This window comes from Jaculus jaculus, chromosome 11, assembly GCF_020740685.1.
Source record: "Jaculus jaculus isolate mJacJac1 chromosome 11, mJacJac1.mat.Y.cur, whole genome shotgun sequence".
In the NCBI taxonomy this organism is placed as follows: Eukaryota; Metazoa; Chordata; class Mammalia; order Rodentia; family Dipodidae; genus Jaculus; species Jaculus jaculus.
Window position 1 is genome coordinate 19427459 of NC_059112.1, and position 25531 is coordinate 19452989.

The 25531-nt window shown below is 39.7% G+C and overlaps 1 protein-coding gene across 7 annotated transcripts in view; it reads left to right on the forward strand.

The window, feature by feature from the left end:
- The first annotated feature begins 20147 nt into the window (after positions 1 to 20147).
- Gabra2 (gamma-aminobutyric acid type A receptor subunit alpha2) overlaps positions 20148 to 25531 on the forward strand; it is a 136023-nt gene continuing 130639 nt past the window's right edge. For 2 of the 7 annotated variants that reach the window (XM_045130088.1, XM_045130091.1), the window contains exons 1-3: positions 20148 to 20451; positions 21492 to 21567; positions 24053 to 24168. In XM_045130088.1, coding sequence (XP_044986023.1) covers positions 21497 to 21567; positions 24053 to 24168 — 187 coding nt within the window. In that variant the 5' untranslated portion in view covers positions 20148 to 20451; positions 21492 to 21496. Of the gene's footprint in view, positions 20452 to 21005; positions 21044 to 21491; positions 21568 to 24052; positions 24169 to 25531 lie in introns of those variants that run through there. The other 5 variants (XM_045130090.1, XM_045130087.1, XM_045130086.1 and 2 more) reach the window with 5 other exon arrangements.

A 25531-nucleotide genomic window follows, 5' to 3' on the forward strand; every position in this document is an offset into this window, starting at 1 on the left:
TTTATTCTTTTTTTTTTTCATTTTTTATTTATTTATTTGAGAGCGACAGACACAGAGAGAAAGACAGATAGAGGGAGAGAGAGAGAATGGGAGCACCAGGGCTTCCAGCCTCTGCAAACGAACTCCAGACACGTGCGCCCCCTTGTGCATCTGGCTAACATGGGACCTGGGGAACCGAGCCTCGAACCGGGGTCCTTAGGCTTCACAGGCAAGCGCTTAACCGCTAAGCCATCTCTCCAGCCCGGCATCTTTATTCTTTATGACTTTAAAGGTTCAAATGACTATGAGCAAAACATTTCCTTCCCTTCTAGTATGGAAAATACTGTGACAATTTTCTTTGTAAGTTCTTGACTAATTCTGGGGTGTTAGTTCTTGGAGGAAAAAAAAAAAAGAAATTAAGTATTCTATAAACTTGTAGAATTTAAGCAGTTAAAGCTGTTGCATTAGTATTTTTGTGAATCATTTTGGGAGCTGGAGAGATGGCTCAGCATTTAAGGCACTCGCCTATAAAGCCTAATGACTTGGGTTTGATTCCCCAGGACCCACATAAAAAGTTCATTTGCAGAGGCTAGACGCTCTGGTGCACCCATTTTCTTACTCTTAATCTCTCTCTCTTCTCTATATGCTTGCAAATAAATGAATAATTTTTTTTTTAAATATCATTTTGGGCCAGGCGTGGTGGTGCACACCTTTAATCTCAGCACTCAGGAGGCAGAGGTAGGAGAATCACCATGAGCTCGAGGCCACACAGTGAATTCCAGGTCAGCCTGGACTAGGGTGAAACCCTACCTCAGAAAACAACAACAGCAACAACAAAAATCACTTTGGGAGAAGCGGGGAAAATATGTAAGGCTTGTAATTTGATGGTGGCCATGATGAGGGGAATGTGTGGAAGGGCATAGCTTCCGTCCTTGCTCTGTCAGAGTGAGTTTGAAGTCCATTTCTGCAAGGGTGACTTATATTTTAGTCACTATAGCTATACATTGTTGGGACCTCATAGACATATATATATATATTTTTTAATTTCTCTCTCTCTCTCTCTCTGTGTGTGTGTGTGTGTGCAATCATGTGGGTGAGTATTCACATATATATGACACAGCATGCTTGTGGAAGTCAGAAGAAAGCCTTGAGTGCTGGCCCTTGCCTTTCAGCTTGTTCTGAGGTAGGCTGACTCTTGTCGCCACTGCAGTCACTAGGCTAGATGATTCCTGAGCTTCAGGATTCTCCCGTCTTGGCTTCCCTTCTCTCTATAGGTGTGTTGGGGGTATAGATGTGTATGTTACCTGTCTGACTTTTGTAAGCTTTGAGGATCCAAACTTGGGTTATCAGGCTTAGAGCAGCAAGCACCTTCCTGGCTGAGCCATTTCCCCAGCCCCAAATACTTTAATTTCTTTTGAAACCAAACAAGATGTAGTAAAATGTAATCTTGATGAACATGTGGCAGCAAACTGCCTCTGTATTAAAACTATATTTATATGTTAAGTACATATTGTTCATGGTGAAAGAGTTCCTTAACAGGGAAAGGTTCCCACACCTCATGAAGATAGCAAAAATGCAGCTCTAAGTGGTCCCATCACCTTGAACGAGTGTCCTGTGATCATTCATCCAGGTTAGACCTATTCTCACCTTTCAGAAAGACATTCTCTGAGCAGGCTGTAAGGAGACACCTACACGATGCCACCTATAATGTTCTCTGTATGGTAGGGTGCATGCAGTCCTGGATCAACGTATATGAGTTGTTATTAAGTTTTGCTAAAATTGGGAATTTGGATCTATTGTCACAACCAAAATGGGTCTTTAAAACAAATAAATAAAGAAAATCTAAGTTGACATTCACCGCTACCGTGCTACTGGATGAAATTAATCTAGACACTGGAGAAATTCAGAAAGCAAAGATTCTTTGGGAAAACAATTGCTTTAAAAAGTAACTGCTCAGCCACTTAGACCCGAAACAAAAGCATATCAGGCGACACTATCAGGCTCACTGGCTGATGACCAGCCTGACTACTCTATGGATTTTATATTCCTTTGTGTTTATTTTTTGCTCGGATATTTCATAAATGAGTGGACCTACTTGACAACAAATCTGAAATAACTTCCAACGCCGTCATAGTAGGGGACTTCAGTACCCCACTATCCATCATTAGTCACATCGTCCAAGCATAAAATCAACAGGGAAATAAGAGATCTTAACAATACCGTAGGTCAACTACACCTATCACACATCTACAGGACACTCCACCCCAATTCTGCAGAACGCACATTATTCTCAACAGCCCATGGGACCTTTTCCAAAACAGACCATATATTAGGCTCTAAAGCATGCCTCCAAAAATTCAGGAAAATTGACATAATTTCCACAGTACTTCTAACAGTAGAAATTAACAAGAGAAAACAACAGAAATTGCACCAGCTCCTGAAGACTGAACAACACGCTATTAAATGACAAAGGGGTTTTGAATGGAAAACTAATTTTTTCACCATTTAAAAAAAAAAAATCTTACTCCAGGACATATGTCTTAACATGCAAAAAGAATATTTTTAAGCACTTTACCTCTATTAGGAATTATAGTCTAATTTATATGAACACTATGGAACAAAGAAGCTAAACTCCTACTGGTAGCAGGTGGGGTTTTGGACACATGGGAAGGATCAGGCATCGTTTCCAATTTCACCTGTCGCTTTTGGAGAAAAGGGTAAATGAGGAAAGGCACTGAGCTCCCAAAAGAGTTCGATAGAGACATCAGTCTGTAAATGGGGACAGTGCTGCCTTGCATGAGGCAGCGTGGTATCATGATGCTACGTTCTCTATTCTTGCAGGGTTCTAGCCTTCCCAAACCTGCTTATTAACTAGTTCATCACTCCCTCCCTACTCCCTAGTATAGAATATAATAAAATCTAATGATTCCCTAGCCAGCAACTTTAGACTTGCTACCCTTTCAGCGTTTGCTTGCGCCGTGATCCAGGGCTGTAAATCTTTGAGCTTGCGCTCCCGTCTTCTTCACTCTACTGTTCATGATGGGGAGCTGCCTTTGGGAAACGGAGATGAAAACTTAGCATAACATTGGCTCTGCATTGTGTAACCCGACAATATTTCTCAAAAAAAAAAATATTACCAACAGTTGTTCAAGAAGTCAAATACCTCTCCTTCCTCAATTATCCTAACTGCAGTGTAAGCTGCCCACCATGTCTCTGGGAGTCAGTGTCCAAACTGAAAAAGGTTAGGTATGACAAAGCTTTGCCTTTCTGTACTGACTTCAGACAACTTGTGGGTTTCAAAATATTTATTTATTTATTTAAGAGAGAGGGAGAGAGAGAGAGAGAGAGAGATAATGAGCATGTCAGGGCCTCTGGTCAATGTAAAGGAATTCCAGGTGCCCGCATCACTTTGTGAATGTGGCTTATGTGGGTACTGGGGAATCAAACCCCAGTCCTTAGGCTGTGCAGGCAAGTACCTTAACCTATAAGCCATCTCTCCAGCCCACAAATTATGGTTTTAATATGACCTTTCTCCCTAGGACAACTGGAAAGATCTAACACATTTATTTAATGCCAGCATATCCCTGTGCTCTCACTTTTCAAGTCTGTAGTTCCTGATCTACAGTTGCAGATCACCCAAGTTTGTCAAAGCCAGTCTGACTCACTAGCAAACGCCAGGGCAACTGCAGTAGCTTACCCTGGTGGGAGAGAAGCCCTAGTGTTCACTTCTCTGCCAGGTGATGCATCAAAATAAAAGTAAGCCTTATGCAAAAACATGTCAAGTAAGAGTCACTTCGAATTCAAACATAACCATAGATACTTTTCTACCTCGAGAGTTCATTCCCCAACCCTCCAAGATCCAGAGACGTCTTTTATCTTCCATGAGTTTGTTATTCAAAGTGGGACACAAGATGTTCAAATAACAGGACCTTGTCATTGCATCTAGATGGAAGATGTTTCCAAGGCAAGGGCTCTGGGCCATTTATGAGCATGCTTTTCCTCTTACCTGTGCAAACACGTTGGATCCTCTTAAGCTTCTCTTTCTATACACCACCAAGCACATTATTCCTCTTAAGAAAGTCATTTCACATAGGTCTTACACTAAGTAATTAACCTCAAAGAGTTGACTCATATTGAGAAAAGTATTAAAGTAATTAATCCCCTTTAAGGGGTGAATTAAATTTAACTGTCCACATACACATATTGTGCTACTTTTCCTGAAATATGTAAAGTTAATTATACTTAGAAAATATTAATAATGAACCATCAGTGTGACAGTTGAGAGATTTATTCAGTGAACTGCAAGATTTCCTGATGAATAAATCAGTGGTTTCTTGCTGATGTCTTCATCATAGGTCAGTTACTGTCCTAGGTAGACATGGGTGGAAGGGGAGGTTTAAAAACATTTAAGGTTCCCATAACACTTCAGAATATGAGTCATGACAACTAACATTCTCTACCTAGGACTAGGCCAGTGCCATTTAATGGACAATTCTATTCCATCGTTTGAAGAAAAAAAAGCTCAAAAAGATTCAAAGGAAGGGAATATATGAGGAAATGGGAAGATAGCTATACAGACTTAGAGTTCAAGATCATGATGTTAAGTCCCGAGAGCATAAAGATTAACCAACTGTCAGTAAAAGATTGAATATTAATGAGTGAACAAAAACAGGAGTCAGGAGTGGAAGAATAAAGTAGGAAGTGATCTATCAAAACCAAATACTGGTTAGGACTTCATGCCAACCAAGTAATTCTGTTAGGAGGACTATAAAGTCAGACCAGAGAGCAATCACCACAAGGCTGATGAGGTTTGGTCATCAAACTGTTTCCAGGGGACTGCATTATTCTGCTCTAGTTATTTTAAGAGCCCAGGGTGGGTTGTATCCTTGGAAGCAGTTACATGACCTACAACCAGGATCACAGCAACCAAACGACATTGCCCAGCTCGCTTGCCCCAAAGTTGTGTATAATCTAAGCATAGTTAGACCAATCTTTACTCTAATACTTCCACACAAAGCCATATTCATTGTGTGCATTTTGAGGAGATTCTCATTCTTTTCTTGGTCACTATCACTGTCTTCTGTCTGTCTGCTACCTCTTCATAGGATCTTCATGTTTATTCAGCCACCCATTTCTTGCAATAAATAGTAGAAACATCAATCATTGAGCATTCACATTCATTTGTAGAGTTTAGATTGCATACATTGGGCAGGTTTTGATTTTCTACACAATCAGTTGCTTGACAGTTGGCAGCCAGCGATACTTGAAACAATTCAATTGGATCTTGATTAGGTTCAATTTCACTTCATCTATGTTTTAAGGTAATTGCATAACGTCAACAAGCATACATTGTTGTGCGTGTTATAAAACTATTTGTGAGTAAAATAGTAGAAACATTTTAGAAAAACCCTATAATAAGAGACATACTCATTTGAAACACTGAAATTCTGTGCTAAAGGTAAGGAACCATGGATGGCTCACACATTTATCAGGTGGAAAAGTATATGTCTTGCTAAAACAGAAGGTTTAGCTCTAAAGGCAAATTTGTTTCAGGATATTCTAACAGCCAGCATAAAGTTTAACACTAATGTCATTTGATATAGTTGATGTACAAATGCATTTACTGAACATTTTAAAAGATGTTTATTTTTTATTTGAGAGAGAGAGAGAAGAGGAGAGGAGAGGAGAGGAGAGGAGAGTTAGGGAGAAAGGAAACATGGTCACTCTAGGCCTCCAAATGAACTGCAGACCCATGTGCCACTTTGCACATCTCACTTTATGTGGGCACTGGGGAAATCAAACCTGGACCAACAAACTTTCAAAAAAACACCTTTAACCATGGGGCCAGCTCCCCAGACTCCATTGTTTAAATAGGAAACCCATTTTAATCCTAGACAGAAGGAAACACAAACATTAGTTAGTAACTAGTACCTGCAAGGAGTTCACTTTCCATGAGGGAGAAAGGTGATCCTATCATTGCAATAGAGAGTGACCCCACAAGCAGAGGGGGTGTATGAGAACATAGTGGAAGTATATTGACTCACTTATAGGATGAAAACACATTTTCTTTACATTTTTTGGTTCCAGATTTCCTGATAATTCACCAACCTCTTTCTTGAAGGATGATAACTAACCTTTTCTGCTTCTAATTTAAAATAAAGCCTTTTATTTATTCATTTCATAAATTTCACAGAAAATATTTTAATTTATTTTATAAAAGATAATTATTTAATTCCTACAGGAATTTTTGTTTAATTATGAACATTGGCACGTGAATAGATCATATGTTGGTCATATTCCAATTGGGTTAGACTCATGTCCCTTCTTCCCCACCCACATTCCAGTGAGAGCGATGCTCCATGGGGTTATTCACTGCAGGGTCTTGAGTGTATCAGTCAGATATTGTAAGAATATAAAGAAAATTGAGGACATCTCCTAGATTTCTCCTTTTGTAACACAGAACTCTTTTTAGTAATATTTGCAAATCCTGCTGCATCCATGTTATTCACACAAAACATCTAGTTAGTCCTGCAGTCTGTTAAGTAAGAATCAATTATTCTGGGCTGGAGAGGATGGCTTAATGGTTAAGGCATTGCTGGCAAAGCCAATTCCCCAGTGCCACGTAACGCCAGATGTGCGAGGTGGTGCGTGCATCTGGAGTTCACTTGCAGGGTCTGGAGGCCTTAGTGTGCCCATCCCCCCTAGCTGCCTCTTTCTCTCTTAAATAAATAAACAAATAATCTTTAAAGCAATTAATCATCCCACTCAATACAGAACATCCCTAAGCATTATTCATTGAGATGGTTACTTTTTAAAGACTGCCAAAGATCTGGGGTTGCCTGCCCTGTTACATGAATGGTCTCAACCCAACCGTCTACACTGAGAGCCAAACATGGACTTTTGTTAGCCTAGCTTGACTGAGTCCTCACTCCCCACTACACACACACACACACACACACACACACACACACACACACACCTGGTGATAACACAACATGTACCTTCTCATTTCTTATATATAGAGAGAGGCTTCATGGTCTTCAGCTCTTGGTGCTACATAGATTACAGATCATTATTAAACTGAAGGTTTTAATTTAGCACTAAGAAAGACTGGCTTTGAACAGAATGAATGCACTACATTTGTTAAATATTCATTTGTCCTTCTGTCCTCCCTCCCCCCCGCCCAGTGTTTTTTCTGCATCGTGGGTGGGATGCATCCATTTAATGAATGCGGTGGTTTGTCCTGGAGATGCATTGCTGATGAATCCTCATACTTAATCCTCAGTGTGTGGAACTTTGGGGAGGCAGAGCCTTGGGGAGGAGGTGTGTTGCTGGGAGTAGGCCCTGAGCTGTCTTAGTCGGGCTACCTCAATGTTCAGAGCTACCTCATTCACCTGATTTCCTCCAATTGCCGTGACAAGATATGACTCCCTGGCTGGGCCGCCTGCTCTGCCACACTTTCCTGCTATGATGAAACTTTCCCTTGAAACTCTAAGTGTAAATCAGTACTTTCCTCCCTTAAACTGATTCTGGTTTGGTGTTTTGTCCCAGCAAGAAGGGAACTGCTACAAGACACAAGCATACTGTGTGAAGTCACAGAATGGACTGAACAGTTGGTTGGCAGTTGCTAATCAAATCACATCCAACATAACAAACAAGGGGCAAATCATCCAAGGAAAGGCTCATATCCCAAAAGAACATAACAGAGGCTTATCTAGGAAGTACTTCCCAGTTGCTGTGATGAATAATGAATAGATGCAAATAAGGTAAGGGGAGATGACAGCAGTTTTCTGGCAGAGGAAACAAGTGTTAGCCTCCGTGGCAGGAAGATGAAACGTCAGGAGCCTGGATCATTCTAGGAATGGAAAAAAAAAAAAAAAAAAAGGCACGTGTTGATGGAATAGGGGGAAGTGATGATTTGGGCTCAAGAGGCAGTTGAGTGATACAGGATACTGGCCCTGACAGAGATCTGAGTTTTGACCTTATGAGAAAACAGGAATACCAGGAGGGTTTTAACTCATGCAGTGGGCATGATCAGATCTGCAGCATGAAAATTCCCTCTGACTTCTTTGCACACAGGCCAGATGGACAAACAAGGAACATGCAGTTCTGCGGTGAACAACCCTGTAGTATTCTTTGCCATGGCTTGGCATTTGCTTATTAATTTATTCGTGTATTTATCGACCCAAGCATCTTCTCTTTTATTAACATTTATTGAGTACCTTCTACATGAGAAGCACTGTGAGGGATAAAAAGAGATGTCACTCTTTGTCGGCTTCACCAATAGCTTATTAAAGATAAGTAATTTCTTTATTCTGATCATTTGAATGCTAAATTGCTACACTGGCTTTCAATTCAATGATACTGGCTGACTAGCTCATAGTTGTTTAAACTCAGAAATTTTTGCTCCAGTGAATTTTGCAATGGCAATTGAGTTCATATTAAAATCTGTGACTAGCTGGCATTTTCTGCCTCGGCACAAACCTCAGAAAACAACTTCAAGCGCCCACACTGCATTTTGAGGTTAGTCAATTTCTTTAATTTTTCTTGAGGTAGTAGAGATATGGAGATATATTCCTAAAAATGAATTCCTACTCAGTTTTCCTGTTCATTTCTCACCTATTTGAAGTTGCTGTCACAGTTCAGCCTCTTTTCCCAACCCCTTTCTTTTACCATTTTTCATGCTATTTTTTAATATCTTACTTTTATTTGAGAAGAGAGAGAAAGAGAGTTTTATGCCAGGGCCTTCAGCTGCTACAAAGTAACTCCAAACTCATGTGCCATTTCGTGCATGTGGCTTACGTGGGTCCTGGGGAATTGAACCTGGGTTCTTTGGCTTTGCATGTAAGTGCCTTAACTGCTAAGCCATCTTGCCAACCCTTTCATGCTATTTCTTTTCTTTTTTAAAATTTTATTTTATTTTATTTTTTATCTTTTCACAATTTTTATTAACATTTTCCATGATTATAAAAAATATCCCATGGTAATATACTCCCCCACCCGCACTTTCTACCTTGAAATTCCATTCTCCATCATATTACCTCCCCATCTCAATCATTCTACTTACATATATACAATACCAACCTATTAAGTATCCTCCTCCCTTCCTTTCTCTTCCCTTTATATCTCCTTTTTCACTTACTGGCCTCTGCTACTAAGTATTTTCCTTCTCACACAGAAGCCCAATCATCTGTAGCTAGGATCCACATATGAGGGAGAACATGTGGCACTGGGCTTTCTGGGCCTGGGTTACCTCACTTTCATGCTATTTCTAATAGCTATCAAATATTAAACAATCAGAGCTCCTGTTGGAACTCAGTGAATGTCTCCCACCCACCCAATGTCTGTGCCAGGGGGAAAGGGTGAAGTAGTGTTTCTGAAGAAATGTTTGTAAAGTATAGCATCTGACTTTGTCTCACATCCTTTTTGCATATAAGTGGAGAAGTTGGAAGATGAAAATAAAATGCAAATATTACCCAAATCCAAGAAAGTCTTATGTCACTTTGAGGATCACAGTTCTGGGTCTTTAAGAAAGTTTTCTCTTGGGCTGGAGAGATGGCTTAGTAGTTAAGGTGCTCACCTATAAAGCCAAAGGACCCAAGTTCAATTCTTCAGGACCCATGTAAACCAGATAAATAAGTGGCGCACACGTCTGGAGTTCTTTTGAAGTGGCTGGAGGCCCTGGTGCACCCATTATCTCTCTCTTTCTTAAATAAATAAATAAAAATAATTTTTAAAAGGTGAGTGTTTTCTCTACCAGAAAATCTTTTATGTATGACTCTATCATATTTGGTATTAAAACAAAGGAAATAACACAAAGTATGGCTTTTCTTTCCTTCATTGTTATGATAGACCAAGTTATTCTTAGACACTAAAGGAAATGCTAGAAGTTTAAATCAACAAGTTGGGCTGGGAAGATGTATTAAAACTGCTAGGTAAAATCCTGGGTGTAGCTATGAATGCTTGTAACATCAGCACTAAAGGGGTGGAGACAGGCTCATAGGCAGTATAACTGAAGAAAATAGTGAGCTGTAGGTCCAGTGAGAGGTGCTATTGCAAGGAAATAAGGCAGAAGAGCCATGGAGGAGGCTGTTTGACACCCTCCCTTGTCCTCCACTTATGTGCTCAGGGAACCCACACATCTGGACACAAGCATGCATGCACCTCTCAACATACACCTGTGCCCACACATCATAAGAAAACAAATATTTGTTACTAGTGCACAGTCTCCATGCAATGTCAGTCATCTGGCAGCTGGGAGCTGGGAGCTCTGATCTTTGTTTTCCTTTTCAAAATCCTTTGGCCAACTACTGGGGCTTGACTCACTTCAGCCATGTGAGGGGGAAGGGCGTGGCATAATGAATTCAAGTCTTTTCTTGGGATAGCTTCTGTTTCTTTTGCTTAACTTTGATCCTAACAGAGTTATCTCTATTGGCCTTTTTAATTTTGAGTAAAGACATTCAAGAAGCCTCTCAGTCTCAATGAGCTCTCCCAGCAAAACAAAACTTGTGAGGATTTGGCTAGGACGGGGCATCTGGGAGCACCCAGGGTGACGAATGAACGAGTTAGGTTCTTTGAATGTAACAGATGTGAGTCTCATTTTTTTTTTAAGTCCCCTATTTGACAATTTCCTTATTTCAGATAAATCAGTAGTAAGTTACACATAGAAAGCCAACTGACATTTCAATTTAATTAACATAATGGTTGAACATTATACCCTCGAGTTGATTTAATTTAGGGACCTACACACAGAAACACACAGACTTTCTTATGCCTGTGTATCTCAGGCCGCCATAGCTCCACATTATTAACTATACACCTGCCTGTCTTTCTACACTCACAAGTATGCATCCTTCCTCATGCCAAAGACAAGTGCTCATTCAGATGCAGAATTATGCTACATATGAAAATTGATTACAAAGAACAAGAAAAGTATGACACTAGAGACCTGACACAAAGATGGAAATGCATGCCTTTCTGGAAGAAAAAGGAGACCAGGGTAGATTAAAAGGAGGCAAGAAGAAAACAAGCAGAAAACAAAATATTCATTAGAAAGATAAAAAATGGGGTTGGGGATTTAGCTCCGTGGATGAGCGCTTGCCTAGCAAGCACAGGCCCTGCGTTTGGTCCTCAGCACCGGAAAAAAAAAAAAAAAAAAAAAGAAAGATAAAAATTTCAGGCAATGTAAGAGAATATGGGTATATGTGTTGACCTCTGATGGATTATCCTGTGCTTGCTGAAGCCGGATTGTGGGCAGGAGTATAAGTATGGAGAATTTTAAGAATCAAAAAAAAAAAAGTTAATATATTCAAGGGTGTTGCATACTACTAAATTTCATCTTCTAAATGTAAAGGCAGAAATCTAAGTTCTTTCGAATACCTTATTGTATAAAGCATTGTGTAGTGTTACCTACTAGCCAGCTAATCTCTGTGAACATACATTCCTTCACAGAGTCCTGATGGCAACACAATGAAGAAGATTCTAAATCACTTTTATTAGATATGAAAAAAAAATTATCACATCGGAGAGAAGGAAACCGTTCAAAGCTGCACAGTTAGTAAATAGAGTTCAGACCTGTACCTAGGTGTTTCAAAGCAGATTTTGAGCTTTTTGTTTTGTTTTGTTTTGCAACACCTTTATTAATTTGCAAGGAGAAAGAGATAGAAGAGAAACAGAGTGAATGGTTGTGCCAGGGACTCTTGCTGCTGCGAATAGACTCCCTATGCATGCATCACTTTGTGCAAGGGGTTTTATGTGGGAAATTGGGAATCAAATGTGGGCCATTAGGCCTTACAGGCAAGCACCTTGAGACTGCTATCTTATAAGCTCCCATGTTCTGAGTTCTTAAGCACAGCTGTCTCACTTCACTTCCCCTGAGGGAACCTGTTGTAGTTACCATTGGGTTGCTGTAACAAAACATTCTACCAAGGGCTGGAGAGATGGCTTAACCATCAATCACTTGCTTGTGAAGCCTAAGGATACTTGTTTGAGGCACAATTCCCCAGGACCCATGTAAGCTAGATGCACAAGGTGGCACATGCATCTGGAGTTCCTTTGCAGAGTCTGGAGGCCCTGATGCACCGATTCTTTCTCTCTCTCTGTTACTCTCAAATTAATAAATAAAAATAAACAAAAAAAATTAAAAAAATCCCACCAAAAACAGCTGATGAAAGGTAAGGTGTATTTTGGCTTATAGTCTCAGGGAATGTTTCAGCATGACAGGAAAGGATAGCAGAGCCCAGGCTCGGCATCACATCTTGCCACAGAAACTGGGAGATAGCAGTAAAAGTGAGCTAAGCGCCTGTTGGCAAGGGGAGCTGGGCTATAACACTCCAAAGCCAGGCCCAACAACACACCTCCTCCAGCAAAGGGTCTACCTTCCAACCTGCCACCAGCTTGGAACCAAGCATTGACAGCACATGATTTTATGAGGACATCTGATTTCAACCACCATAGAGCTCTTGTGATTCTCATATCTATATGGAAGCAGATGTTCATGTCTTTTCTTTTAAATCAGAAGGTTGTCCATTCATTCATAGACTCACTCATTTATTCCCCAAGAATAACTGGAACTGGAAGATTATATATATATAATTTTTTCCTTGTTCTATGTATCCACATGGAAGGAAAAATGGCAATGATAAGACATATGCCTTTAAAAAGCTTACAGCATAACAAAATAATTGTTATGGCTGAGTGTTTGTATATAACTATATATAATGCTGAGTTTCTAACCTCCAAGATATTGGGAGGTGAGATATTTAGGGAAGTGCTTAGGTCATGAGTGCTTTTATAAGAAAGGGTCCTAATTCATGAAATTAGAGCCCTGTGAAAGATGTCCTAGAAACATGTCATCTCTGTATTTGAGGAAAACTTACATCTATGAGCCATAAAGTAGTCACTCCCCAGACAGTGACTGCATGAGCCCTGATCTTAGTCTTTCTAGCCTCTGAAACTAGGGAAAAAAAAAATGGATTTATGTCATTTTTAAAGCTCTCCAGGCTATAGTATTTTTGAAGCAATTCAAAGTGAAATAGAACAGTTAAGTTCCATTTAACATTCTAGGTTCCACCTCTAACTGCCTATGCTAAATTCACCAGGGGTACAAATAAAATGACCAATTTTGTCTGGAAAGTTTAGAATTTTTTTCTTCTTTTTTTAGTGATGTATCATAAAGTGTTCAGCAGGTAGATGGGTGTAAAAAGCAACATTCCACTTGAAGGAATAATGAGAACCAAAAGCATAAAGGTATGAAATAGTTAGCTTTTGAAAGAAATTGGTGTGTGTGTGTGTGTGTGTATTCTATTTATATGTGAATAAAGGAAAAGGCATCTAACCCTCTGTACTCCCACTTCTGTTTTTCTTTTCATTATTTATTGATTCTTTTCATAAAAAATGCACACATAGAACTCTTGTCTCCCACCCCAATTCTGCCAAGGGTCTTCAGTGGGGTTATTGGTATTCATTGTGGGGACCATGGTGTTTGGATCCACATAGACATAAGCAAATTTCCACCACCAGAGCCATAAGCCAGTCCTACTGCCCTGCCTTCTAAGCCATGATACACTCTATGATTATGAGCTGTGACCTAAATGCATCCTCTCTCCTTGAAGTTCCATCTTGTTTGATTTGAAGTCGCAATGATGAGAAATGTAACCAATTTACAAGTATATAGAAAGGGGTCAGACCTGAACATGCAAACATTTTGCATTTAAACTGCTGTGAAGAGAGGGTTCTACATGAACGCGTGGAGCTATCAAGATCACTTTGAGGGCCTGGAGAGATGACACTTGCCTGCGAAGCCTAACAACCGGGGCACAACTCCCCAATACCCACATAAAGCCAGATGCACAAAGTGGCACATGCACCTGGAGTTCGTTTGCAGTGACTAGAGGTCTTGGTGCACCCATTCTCTCTCTCTCTCTCCCCCCACCCCTTTCTCCCTGTCTGTCTCTCTCTCTGCTTGCAAATAAATAAATTTCTCTGACAAGACTTGTGTTAGCTTTCTGAAAGAGAAACAGGTGGCTGATAAGGAGAGGGACTGGTTAGTAGACTACTTCTTATTGTTACTGCAGTAATGCAAGCGAGGACAGAGTGACCACCACAGAACTGTAGTGAAGAGAACAGGTCATGTCAGCTGTGAGCAAAGATGTGTATACTTTTTCATTAACAGTCACTTGTCTGTGTGAGGTGTGGAGAACACGGGAGTGTAGTTTTCAGGATTGGGCTGGGAGAAGTCATAAGTTAGAGACACCTTTTGGAAAAAGGAGGTATCTAAGCTGTGACAGAGTTAATAACAGAAATTAGACCTGATATCATTTCTAATTCTGGAACAAGGTCTTCCAATGTATATTCTAGACGATTCAATTCTGCAAAGATGAGCCAAGCCACTCTGGGAAACACAGTGATTCTCTGCCAAGGAGAATTGATCTATACTTAAAATCATTCGACATCTATAAGTAATTTGCCATGGAAATAGTCATTTTATTTTCTTAAAAATAATTGGTTTCAACTTTCTCTTCTATGTCTCTTGATTGACCATGAGATACTTACAGACTGAAAATAGTTTTTCACTTTTTTTCTTTCACAATTTGTATGGCCTCTTTTCCTTTCAAGTTGGGATTGTCGGATACTATAAAGAATAGTTTTGGGGCTGGAGGGATTGCTTAGTGGTTAAGGCATTTGCCTGCAAAGTCAAAGGACCCAGGTTTGATTCCTTAGGACCTACATTATCCAGTTGCACAAGGGGGTGCATACATCTGGAGTTCGTTTGCAGTGGCTGGATGCCCTGACATGACCATTCTCTATCTCCCTCTCTCTCTGTCAAATAAATAAATAAATAAAAATTAAATATTTTTAAAAATTGAAATAGTCATTGCATTGATGGGACTCTTACTGTACCTGTGGTGTTTTCAAAAAGGAACAAATGAGCTGCTAGGTACCCTGTACCCCTCATTTGCTTGTTATTTATTGTGACAGACTTCTGTCTAATTTTGTGTGATGAAGCGTTATCACATGAAGTATCTGAGTCAAGAAGGAAACTGAGGAGCCACATTAATTGTGTTCTACTGACTCCAACAGTGAGAGCACTGGAGGACCTGAACACTGATGTGCTTGACTCTTCTTATTGGTGTTATGTGGATGAAGAGAGCCTACTTCTCATTTTTGAAGATTAAGTGAATTAACACATACAAAGCACTTGGAATGGGATCTGCACGGTCATAGAAATGAAGATATTACAGGCTTGAAAAATTTTTTTTCTTACTATGATTGCTATGGATAGGATAATCTCATGAACACACTGCTGGCTATGAAGCAGCATTCCTTCAACATAACTTAGAGTATATTGTTCTAGGACGGAAAGTTTGCTTTCAAATATTCAAAGTTATTTTAGATTTTCTTAAATTATTTATTTACATGACAGGGAGACAGAAGGATGAGAGAGAGAGAGAGAGAGAGAGAGAGAGAGAGAGAGAGAGAGAGAGAGAGGAAGGATATGAATGGGTGCACCAGAGCCTCAAGCCTCTGCAAACAAACTCTGGATACATGCACCACCTTCTACATCTGGCTTACATGGATACTGAGGAATCCAACTTGGGTCCTTACATATAGCAGGCAAACACATTAACTGCTAAACCATCTCTCCATCCCCATAAAGATTTTTGTTCCTTGTTTTAGTAAGCAATTGAGTAAAGTGAAAAAAAAATTCTGCTGATACAATTCACCAAAAGAAAGTAAAATCCTTTACAAATGACTTGGTATGTGCATGATGGTGTAAACATGTAGCTTTTAAGATGTCAGAAACCACCAGGATATGCTGAATTCTTGATACATTCAATTTGCAAGTTGGATAAGGACTTGTAAAATTACTTTATAAACATTTCATAACTCTTTTTGGAGGAAGTAATGTGCATAGCTTATTCCAACTAGTATACTTGATATATTTAGCTCTAATGAAATGTGACCTAGATACATTAATATAACTGAGTCCATGTGAGATTATTTGTTTAGAAGACTAGTTACTCCCACTTTCCAGCTGTTTCTTTCAGAATCTGGGAGCCTAACCATCTATCTAAATTCAGCTTGCAAGGAAAATAGAATTGATCAAGCCACAGTTTTCACTTGAGAGTTGCCAAATTGGGGTTTGCTCTAGTTCTTTTTTTAATTTGTTTGTTTTTGTTTTTTAAATGTGGTAAATAGGTGAAAACAGACTTTTTCTCCAAGTGCATTTTAAAACTATGAAGAAGTGATGCAAGTAGAAAAGTACCAGATAATATTTAACTTTATAAAACTATGGCAGTCTGTTCTGTTGTGTCTAATTTCTATCCTTATCTGTGAGAATAAGTAACATAAGAAGGCATATAGTTATAGTGCACATACATTTATGCTGTACAGATATGTATAAATTTTAGATCTGGTGAAATTTCATTATTGGTGAAATAACTGAGATATATCATTTTGAAGTATGTAAAATCATCATGACCATCTCCTGTATTAGGAAAATTAAATGAATCTTATAATATGTGTTACTTGAACTCTTATTCAAATCCTCAGGTATATGTCATTATTCATATATGTGTGTATATATATATATATATATATATATATATATATATATATATATATTCCAAGGATACAGCTATGCATATCTGTATTGTGTACATGATAATATAGAATACATAAATGTATATCACATATGCACATATTACATATTATATTAAAGGATATTAATATTATATATAATATTAAAACATGATATAAAGAATATTAAAGAATATATAATCCTAACATACATATATACCTGTACACTCCTATATACTATTTCCACATTGTTGTTCAGAAAAATGTAAGGCTTAGTGAAGGCATATACAGTATTCCTAGCTTCTCTCAGCAGTAGTGCCCCTTTGGGCTCCAGACACCAGAGCTCTACAAGATACCTGTTTCAGACCTGAGCAGCGAGAATTCTTTTGACTTGGGCTCCCCGGCTTCATTTTCCACATGTGCACGTCTTCTCCAGAGAGACCTTTCTGTAGGTGAGGGATCTTCTCTTTCTCCCTTCCTCCTTCCCAGCCAGGGAGATGATTTCTTTTGACTTGAGTGTCCCTGTTTCTCCTTGTCCCTCCTTAAAATAAATGTCACAATTCATCGCTTACCCTTCTCTGAGTCCGGCTTTTCAATTCTTCGATAATTTGAACAAGGACCTGAAGTGGGAATTCACATACCTGGGGGTCTCCTGTGACTTTCTGGGGATCTAATCTCTCCTAGGACTCCAATCCCACATCATTGTGTGATATAAGGAAAAAGTGAAATAAATTAAGATCTATCAGTGCTTCACTATCCTTTTCATTTTCAAATGTCATATGGAAACCAAACTGAAGACAAGTAACTCAAACAGGTTCAAACAGGATTTTCAGTACTGACCTGGGCAGAGTGTGAATGGATTTACTAGCAAGTAATATTTTTGCCAGTATAATTTATTTTTTATTTTACTTTATATTCAGGAGAGGCTCCACAGGCAGTGGGTAGAAAAAGCTTCTCACTGATGAGAGATTTCTTCGATTTCAGACAGTTAACTCACAGTCCATCATGACAGATAGCTGAGAAGAAGATCAGGCTGCTTCTGCTAGAGGCTGGGGAAGCTGGACAACTGTAGCAGTGAGCTGAAATCTGCGTGTGGACATTTCTGTGAGGTAGAGGTCTCCAGACTGCCTCAGCTTTGCTGATTCCCATTGCCTTTGTTGTGCTTTGAAGTTTCAATCTGAGCTATGCAACCTCATAAAGTTCATAAAATACTTTGTGAGGGAAAGCTAAAAGTCAGAATTTCATGATTGCTTAAAAGCTAGTTTTTACACTAGGTCCGGTAAGATTACGTGTAAACCTGTGAATCATTTTCATATACAGTAAAAAAAAAAAAAAAAATCCAAAAGAGCTTAAACTACATGAAGTTTCATAAAAGCAGGTCATGTGTCAACAAGATTATAAATTTAATAAGGCTTCTTGTGAGAAAAAGCTATAGTTTTGGTTGCATATCTTTCTAGTTGCTAAAATCCTTGCAATAGAAGCAGTTACAGTCACAATCTACCTATCAATATTAGAATCAGGAGGAAAGTATAAGAATAATACATGAAGATATTTACAGAAAAAAAGCAAGGTCAGGGCATTGCAATAACGGGTGGGCAGTCACCACACAGTGCTCAGCTTCCAGTATCAAAATACAAATAATTTCATAGTAATATAAATGATAGAGTGATGGCATTCCTAATGGATATTGACTCACAGGGATGGAAATAGGAAAGACAGTAGGGAGTGAAGTGTTCACACCAAGCATAAGGCAGTTAGATTCCCTGGTTGCAAGCCTTTAAACGGCGTGCTTTTTATCTTTGTGAATTTCAATTAGACTCTGCAATGGGCAAGTCAGGAAAGGAATATTAATGATGGAGGAGAAAGCTGGGTGGTGCTCCATTCTTCACCGAGCTAGCTACACCAGGGAGCAAATGTTTGTTCAGGTTGTAGCATATTAAATGCTCATTCAGAGAGTGGTAGCTAATTGGTGAAAAGGGACAGCTTGATATAGTTACATAGTGAAGGTTTTCCTCTCCTCCCATAATCTTCCAAGCAAAGCTGAAATTTCCTGTAGATTAGCAATGCCATGGTTAGGAAAAGTGCATCTGAAAAAAAAACATCTGAAATTTCTGTGCATATCTAACAAAATTAAAGTGCTTGCTATGTATTGACTTTGAGTGTAAAATAACAGAAACATGTCAGCATGCATCTCCCGCCCCCCCCCCCCACCTTTAAAGCGTCTAATGTTTATAGCAAATTCTGGAAAAGAAAAAACAACACCAATTCTGATTTGCCTTACTGGAATGTGCATTACATTCTGTTTCACGTGCAGTAGAGAAAGTAAAATCTCTCTCTCTTTTTCTTTTTAATCTTTCTGGCTTTATTTATTTATTTATTTTGGTTCAAGTTGAACCTTTGGATTTTATCGCCCCAGATAAAATAGAAGAGAAACCAGACAGATCAAACAGGAGTGCTGAAAGCGTGCGATGGCATTGGGATTACACGTCTTTGCCAGCAAAAAGCCCTACAAGGGGTGGAGGGGTGGAATCTGAAATGCTGCCACTTTTTCAATCTGCTGGATGCACCCGAGGGGTGGCAGAAGCCCCTCCCCTCGGGGTGGTTGGCTTGGGGTGGGGAGTAATGTAAACTTTTTAAAGCTGTTGAATGATCACTGTCTCCTGGAAGGAAGAATGCCTAGGGAGAGAGAGGTTAGGAAATGGGGAGGCTAAAGTAAGTGGCTGACTTCCAAGGCCTTGCCAAGTGCACGGTGTGTGTGTGTGTGTGGGGGGGTCTTCTCTACTGACCAGCAACCTGGAAGTCTCCGTCTTTCACCTCGTGGGGCGGCCAGGGAGTGGGAGGGGAATCGGTCCTGGGTCCTGAGGGCAGGGGTGCAGAGGAGTGAGTGTTCTAACTAGAGGGCTCAGGAAACCGGTGGACTTTCCTGCCTTGTGTGATTTCACGCGAGGCGAGGCGAGTTGAACTTGGTCCTGCGTGGATGCGCTGATGACTTAAGTGGAGATGCGATGAGCCCCTTCGCCCCCCAGTGGGAGCCGTGCACCTCCACCACTTCCAGACCAGACAATCCACGCCGTCGCTCCACTAGGATGTCAGGGGGCCAGGGTCGGGGCGCAGCCGGGGCTCTGTAGCGCCCCACAGACACACAGACTTCCGACTCCTCACCAGCACCCACCGGCAGCGAGCCCACCAGGGACCTGCGGGGTAGCCTCGGGCGGGGCGTGGGCTCGGCGGCTCCTCTGCCCTCCTCCTGCCTGCGCCGCGCGTGGGCACGGGCAGTGGAGCTCCCGGGGGCGCACAGGGGCGCCCTGCGCCTGATGCAGGTGCCCACAAGGGCGGCGGCGGGTGGGTTGGCAGGAATGGAGGTGGGGCGGAGATGTGTGTGTGTGTGTGTGTGAGTGGTGGTGGGAGGGGGCTCGACGGGGAAACCTCTTTTAGTTCTCTTCACCAGCCTGGCTCCTCCTCCTCCTCCACCACCACCACCCCTTCTTCCTCTTCTTTCTCCAGGCGCGGGGCTCGTGCCCGCCACCGCCTGCGCGCACAGCGCCTCCGCCCCCCTCTCCCCTCCCTTCCCCTCCCTCCCCCTCGGCGGCTCCTCTCCTGCCTTCGCTTCCCCTCCTCCTCCTCTTCCTCCTCCTCCGCCCATCACCGCCACTACGGACGCCTTCGCCTCCTTCTACTCCCCGCGCCGCCGCGCCTCGCGCTCCACTCCGCTGCCGGCGGCAGCCCAGCGCTCCATCCTTGGTGCTGCAGTCTCAATCCCTCTCTCTCTCTCTCCCTCCCTCCCTCTCTCGCTCTCGCTCTCTCGCTCTCTCTCTCTCTCTCTGTCAAGTTTCCCATCTCCTCTGGATCAGGGCAAAGGGAGGAAAATACCGACTTCTGCTTGCTGTTCAGGTAGGGGTGGTACACGTTGATCCCAACGGGGACCTTTTTCCATCAGCCTTTGCCTGGCGTGCATGCCATCTCCCCCCACCCCACCCCACCCGCCCCCCAACCTCCATCCCACTCCACGTAGCTCCCTGGAAACGGAGGATGCTCTGCTCGGGTCGCCCACAGCTTTAAAAATATATGTGTATGTATATAAAACAATATTAATTTCCACACTCCTCACCAGAAGCTTCTTTGCAACTACAATAAGATCCGAAAAGCCAGCCCCGGGCCAGCACGTTATCCGAGCTCTTTTATAGTCTCCAACTTTGCACTCGCTGCCTGCTGGGCTGGTGTCTGATCCAGGGAGCCCCGGACCCCTTTCTTTTCTTTTTTTTTTTTTTTTCCTGTGGTCCCTGGCTGCTCCAGCAGCTATCCAACGCAACAACGTTTCGCAGCCGGGTTGGCTCCAGAGCGTGGACATGGGCAGCCGTGGACGGTCAGGGAAAGAGATTTGGGTTTGACTTCCCATCGCTAAAATTGATGCCAGGGCAACTGAAGAGAAAAGAAGACGCGAGGACCGCAATTCGCTGTGATGAAAAAGATAGTCATAGAAAGAGTGGGCTGCTTTTTTTTTTTTTTTCTCCCTGGTTTTCCTGGGCTGTGGTTGCGGGGGTGGTCTTGTGGAGGGGTTGAGACATGGAGCGCCCATCCTCTCTACCTCTTTTCTACTCAGCTCTCCAACCTGATTTCTTTTCCAGCTCATCTGAGTGTGGGGTGTTACTTCATGTGGGCATAAAAGAGTATTTGTGAGGCCGGGGTTTTGGGGGGAGGAGTTCCTGATAGGGCAAAATCTCATTACCAGCTCAACCTGCTATTAAAAACAGAAGAAGAAGAAAAAAAAAAAAAAAAAAGTCCTCCTCTCCCAGGCATCTCGCTCTACACCCAGTCCACAGGAAAAATTCCTCAGTTCCCAATTGCAATGGCTCTTTTGGGGGGATTACTTAGATGGGGAGACTGAAGGCGATTTCAAGCGTATTTTGTTTCCTTTACGGCTTTGCAATAAGGAAGGATGCAGACGAAGCCGAACACCTGCAACGTGCATGTGCTGCTTCTTGTTTTCTTGGTGTGGGACCCAGCCAGGTGAGACCTTGTGTTTAACCGCCCCCCCCCCGTTTTGAAGGCTGTTAATATATCTTTTATTTTATTTTATTTTTAAAGAATCAGGGTGTTTTAAAGAATTTATTCTAACAAAAATGGCTCGTACCAGGAAATTGAAGAAAAGTTGTCAGGCACTATAAAAAGTTGAGTGTTTCTTGGTTTTTAGCATCTGCAAAGGGAATGAAACTATTTTCTGTACAAAGCATTCACCAAAGAATAGAATGCCTTTTCTGTAACATATTCGTACAAGAAATACAAACGATTCAGCTATGTGTACTAAAAGTACTAGCATTCAGTAAAGAAACAAAGTTTTCCTTCCAGCAGAGCTAAAAGTACAAGAAATAATTTGAGTGGTAACTTGATTTTTATTCTCTTTTTCCCTCCCCCACCCCTCCTGCTCTTCCTGATCCTTTTCTTTTAATGATCTTTTGCTCCCATAATCACCATGGTGTGTGAGACTTGAACCTCTAGGTGGAGATAATATACAACTTCATACTCACAAACAAGAAAACAAAAGACTGCTTTACTAATAAACTTTTCATCTTATCAATTTACAGATACTTTGTTTCACAAATGATTACTCACCAAAAGTAATACTACAAATATACAATTTTATTTTGCCTACTGTCTTAGTTTGATGATTTTCAGTGATTTCATTTTAGTTGTGGTCTTTTCTAAATTTTAAAATGATCAGTGGGTATCATTTTATTTTATGCCTTTGGGACATGTTGGGATTTTTTTTTTTTTTTTTGCCTCAGAAGAGATAAATAGAGATTTTATAAGAATGGGATGCAATTATTATTATTGTTATTTTGTTAAAGCCAAAGTACTTTATTTCCTATTCACTTTCACATCCCTGGCCAAGTTATGGTCAAGGCATGAAAGATATTTTGGAATTGAAAATAAATTACTTAGAAACATTTTATTAAATTGAAAAAATGTGGTTTTAAGCATTTTTGAGTGAAATTCTCTATATAAAATTTTATGACTGTCTTGGTGCTTGGCTTTAAAATTAGCAATAGAGAAACTTTTGAGTCTGGAGGCTATGAGCTGATTTCCTTATGTAATTTAGAATGTTTTTATCTTCACACTCATGTTTTACTCCTTGCTGTGGTCTTAAAACAATATTTGTTTGATGCTGCTTTACAATTTTGCTATATCATGAGCATTTCCAGTTATTAGCTCTGTATTAATTTAAATACAATGGTTTATGTCAATGTTATTTTATATAATATGCCCTTATCATAATTATCATTTAACTTTAAGTGCATGGACAATTTATGGTCAATTAATAATCTCCTAGAATCCTCAGTACTTAGGTGAAATTTCTTTTTACTGGTTTTCTATATTTGTCCAGTAATGTTCATGCCAGTATTTATTCTATTATATAAATGATTCTTTTTTAGGGACAGTAATTTAAATCTGTGAATCATTCTGAGAAAAAAAAATGACAGTGAAAAGAGACATTCTGTTTTATAATTCAGTTGCTTCTGTACAAAATTGCTGGATGTCACAAAATAAGGTCTCTGTCTCTATGGTGGAGTAATAATGGAGAAAATCGCTGTTTCTAACTCTTTTCTGCTGATATTTTAAGACCATTTGTTCTTCTGAGAACTTTGTCACCAAAAAGAGTAACTATGTATTTTTTGTTAATTTAGCCCCTTATCACTTTTCTGAGACCAGTTGAAAGAAAGTGGCCTTCCAGGGCTCTGTATTAAGCCTGTGGTACAAGCTCTCACAGCCCACCTCCACCTCCGGCTACCCTGGAGCCTGGCACTCTGCCCGTGGAGTTCCCCTGGTGTCTATATTGCATTTGGCCATTGGGTGGAGGTATACCCCAAGTCAGGAAATAATCTTGGTTTCGAAAAAAGCCAAAGAATGAAGATATTTATGACAGTGAAAAGGAAAATTTGTATTTCTACCTTGGAAATTTATTTTCAAATGAATATTTAAAATACCAAAGTATTGTTTCAGAAGACTCAGTGATTATTACACCCTCCTAACAGCAAAATAACCTCACTATTATTGTCTGCCAGTGTACTCTATAATTATCCTGTGTTCTATGGAGTAGATTTTAGAAATTATAGTCCATGTAGAATGCTAAGTGAGAGAAAATTCCATAAAGTTTCATCATAGCAGTTTGATAATCTGTGATTCAGTATCCATGTTCAAGATCAAATTTACTTACCCCATAGACATTTTGGAATTTACAGAAGTGAAAAGTGGAAAAAAAATGTGTGGTACTAATAGCTCAGAGAGCTTTAAATTCAAATCAAAAAAGAAGAGCATGCTGGCATTTGCAAAACACCCACATGTATATATGTATGTATGTATGTATGTATGTGTATATATATACATACATACATACATATATATGTATATATGTGTGTATATATATGTATGTATGTATGTATGTACACACACACATACACACACATATAATCAGCTTGTAAAATTATCTATTTAGGTTGGTGCTGGCTAACATCCAAGAAGATGAAGCTAAAAATAACATCACCATCTTCACAAGAATTCTTGACAGACTACTGGATGGCTATGATAATCGCCTTAGACCAGGACTGGGAGGTAAAAATAGTCTTCTTGGTTTTTTTTTTGGTTTTAAGATCTCACAAAATAATGCCTTTAGAAGATAAGGGTAATATTGCTATCTTAATACATTTTATATGTGAAGATATTGTTGCATGCTGAAAGTTATAGATAATAGAAAGTAAAATACATACAATAGCTTATTGGTGTAATTCATTTTGTACACCTAAGGTATTTAGTGTATTGAATACATCAGCTACAGGGTGCCTAAAGCTTTTCTGTATGTAGTTTTCTGATTAATATATTTGTAAAAGGCTGTGTTTCAGTCCAAGACTATGTGAAATTATGTCATTATTGAGCAGATACTGTGTATTATCAGTGGTTACTTTTGTCATTTTTACAAATGCCTGTTTCCACAAGTATAGTGTTGTAAAAATAAAGACCAAAAGTGAATAAAATTATCTGGATGATATTTCAACAAAAATACTTTCTATATGATTCTATGATGATACCTTTTACACACATAAATATGATTTCCACAATGCATTAAAAGTTTACTTTCTTGAAACTTTGAAAGCTGTTTTCAATATATATTGATTATAAGCCTAAATTACCAAGTTGTGACACAGTTTAGTTTTAAACTTAAACAATAATTTTTTAAGTTCCCAAAACTGATATGTTTTTATCCATGAAGGTAAAAGAACTTAAGCTTAGCTCATTTGTTAAATTTTAATTATCCTTCAGCCTTTCTAGGTGATGGTTAAACAATCAGATAGAGGAATGAAGGAAAGGAAAGGTGTGTGATCCCTGAAAGGATTGCATTGGAGCATTACCACTCACAGATTCTAATATAGTTGCCTATCTATCTCTCTATAGAAAGTCAAATAGATTTGTAACTAATCATTTTGCCTATAAAATCTACATGTGGTAAATATACCCATGCATACATAATTTCTAAGATGCTTAGTTAAATAGTTGATTAAAAATAAAATAGATCAGATGAACACTTGCTAACAATCAATGCTTTATACACTCTTTAGTTATCCAGTCTGACTACTATTTTTTTTTTTTAAATTTGCTTAGTAAAATTTCTGATGAGCCTCTTATGGTAGCACATACTTATTCTCAGCACTTGGGGAGTAGAGGCAAGAGGATCAGGAGTTCATAGTCATTATTATTTTCATACGGAGTTCTAGGCCAATCAGAAAAAAAGTTGCATTGACTTAATGATTAGACATTTATATAAATAATTCCTTTGAAAAATGTAAGTGGATGTTAATTTGAAATTCATTTCAGGGAGTTGTTTTGGTTTGCTTTGCCAATGTTAAGAAAAAGTCAAAACAGACTCAGCTTGTTAAATAATATGCCATTGAATTACTACTAGATTTTTTTTTTCTTGATT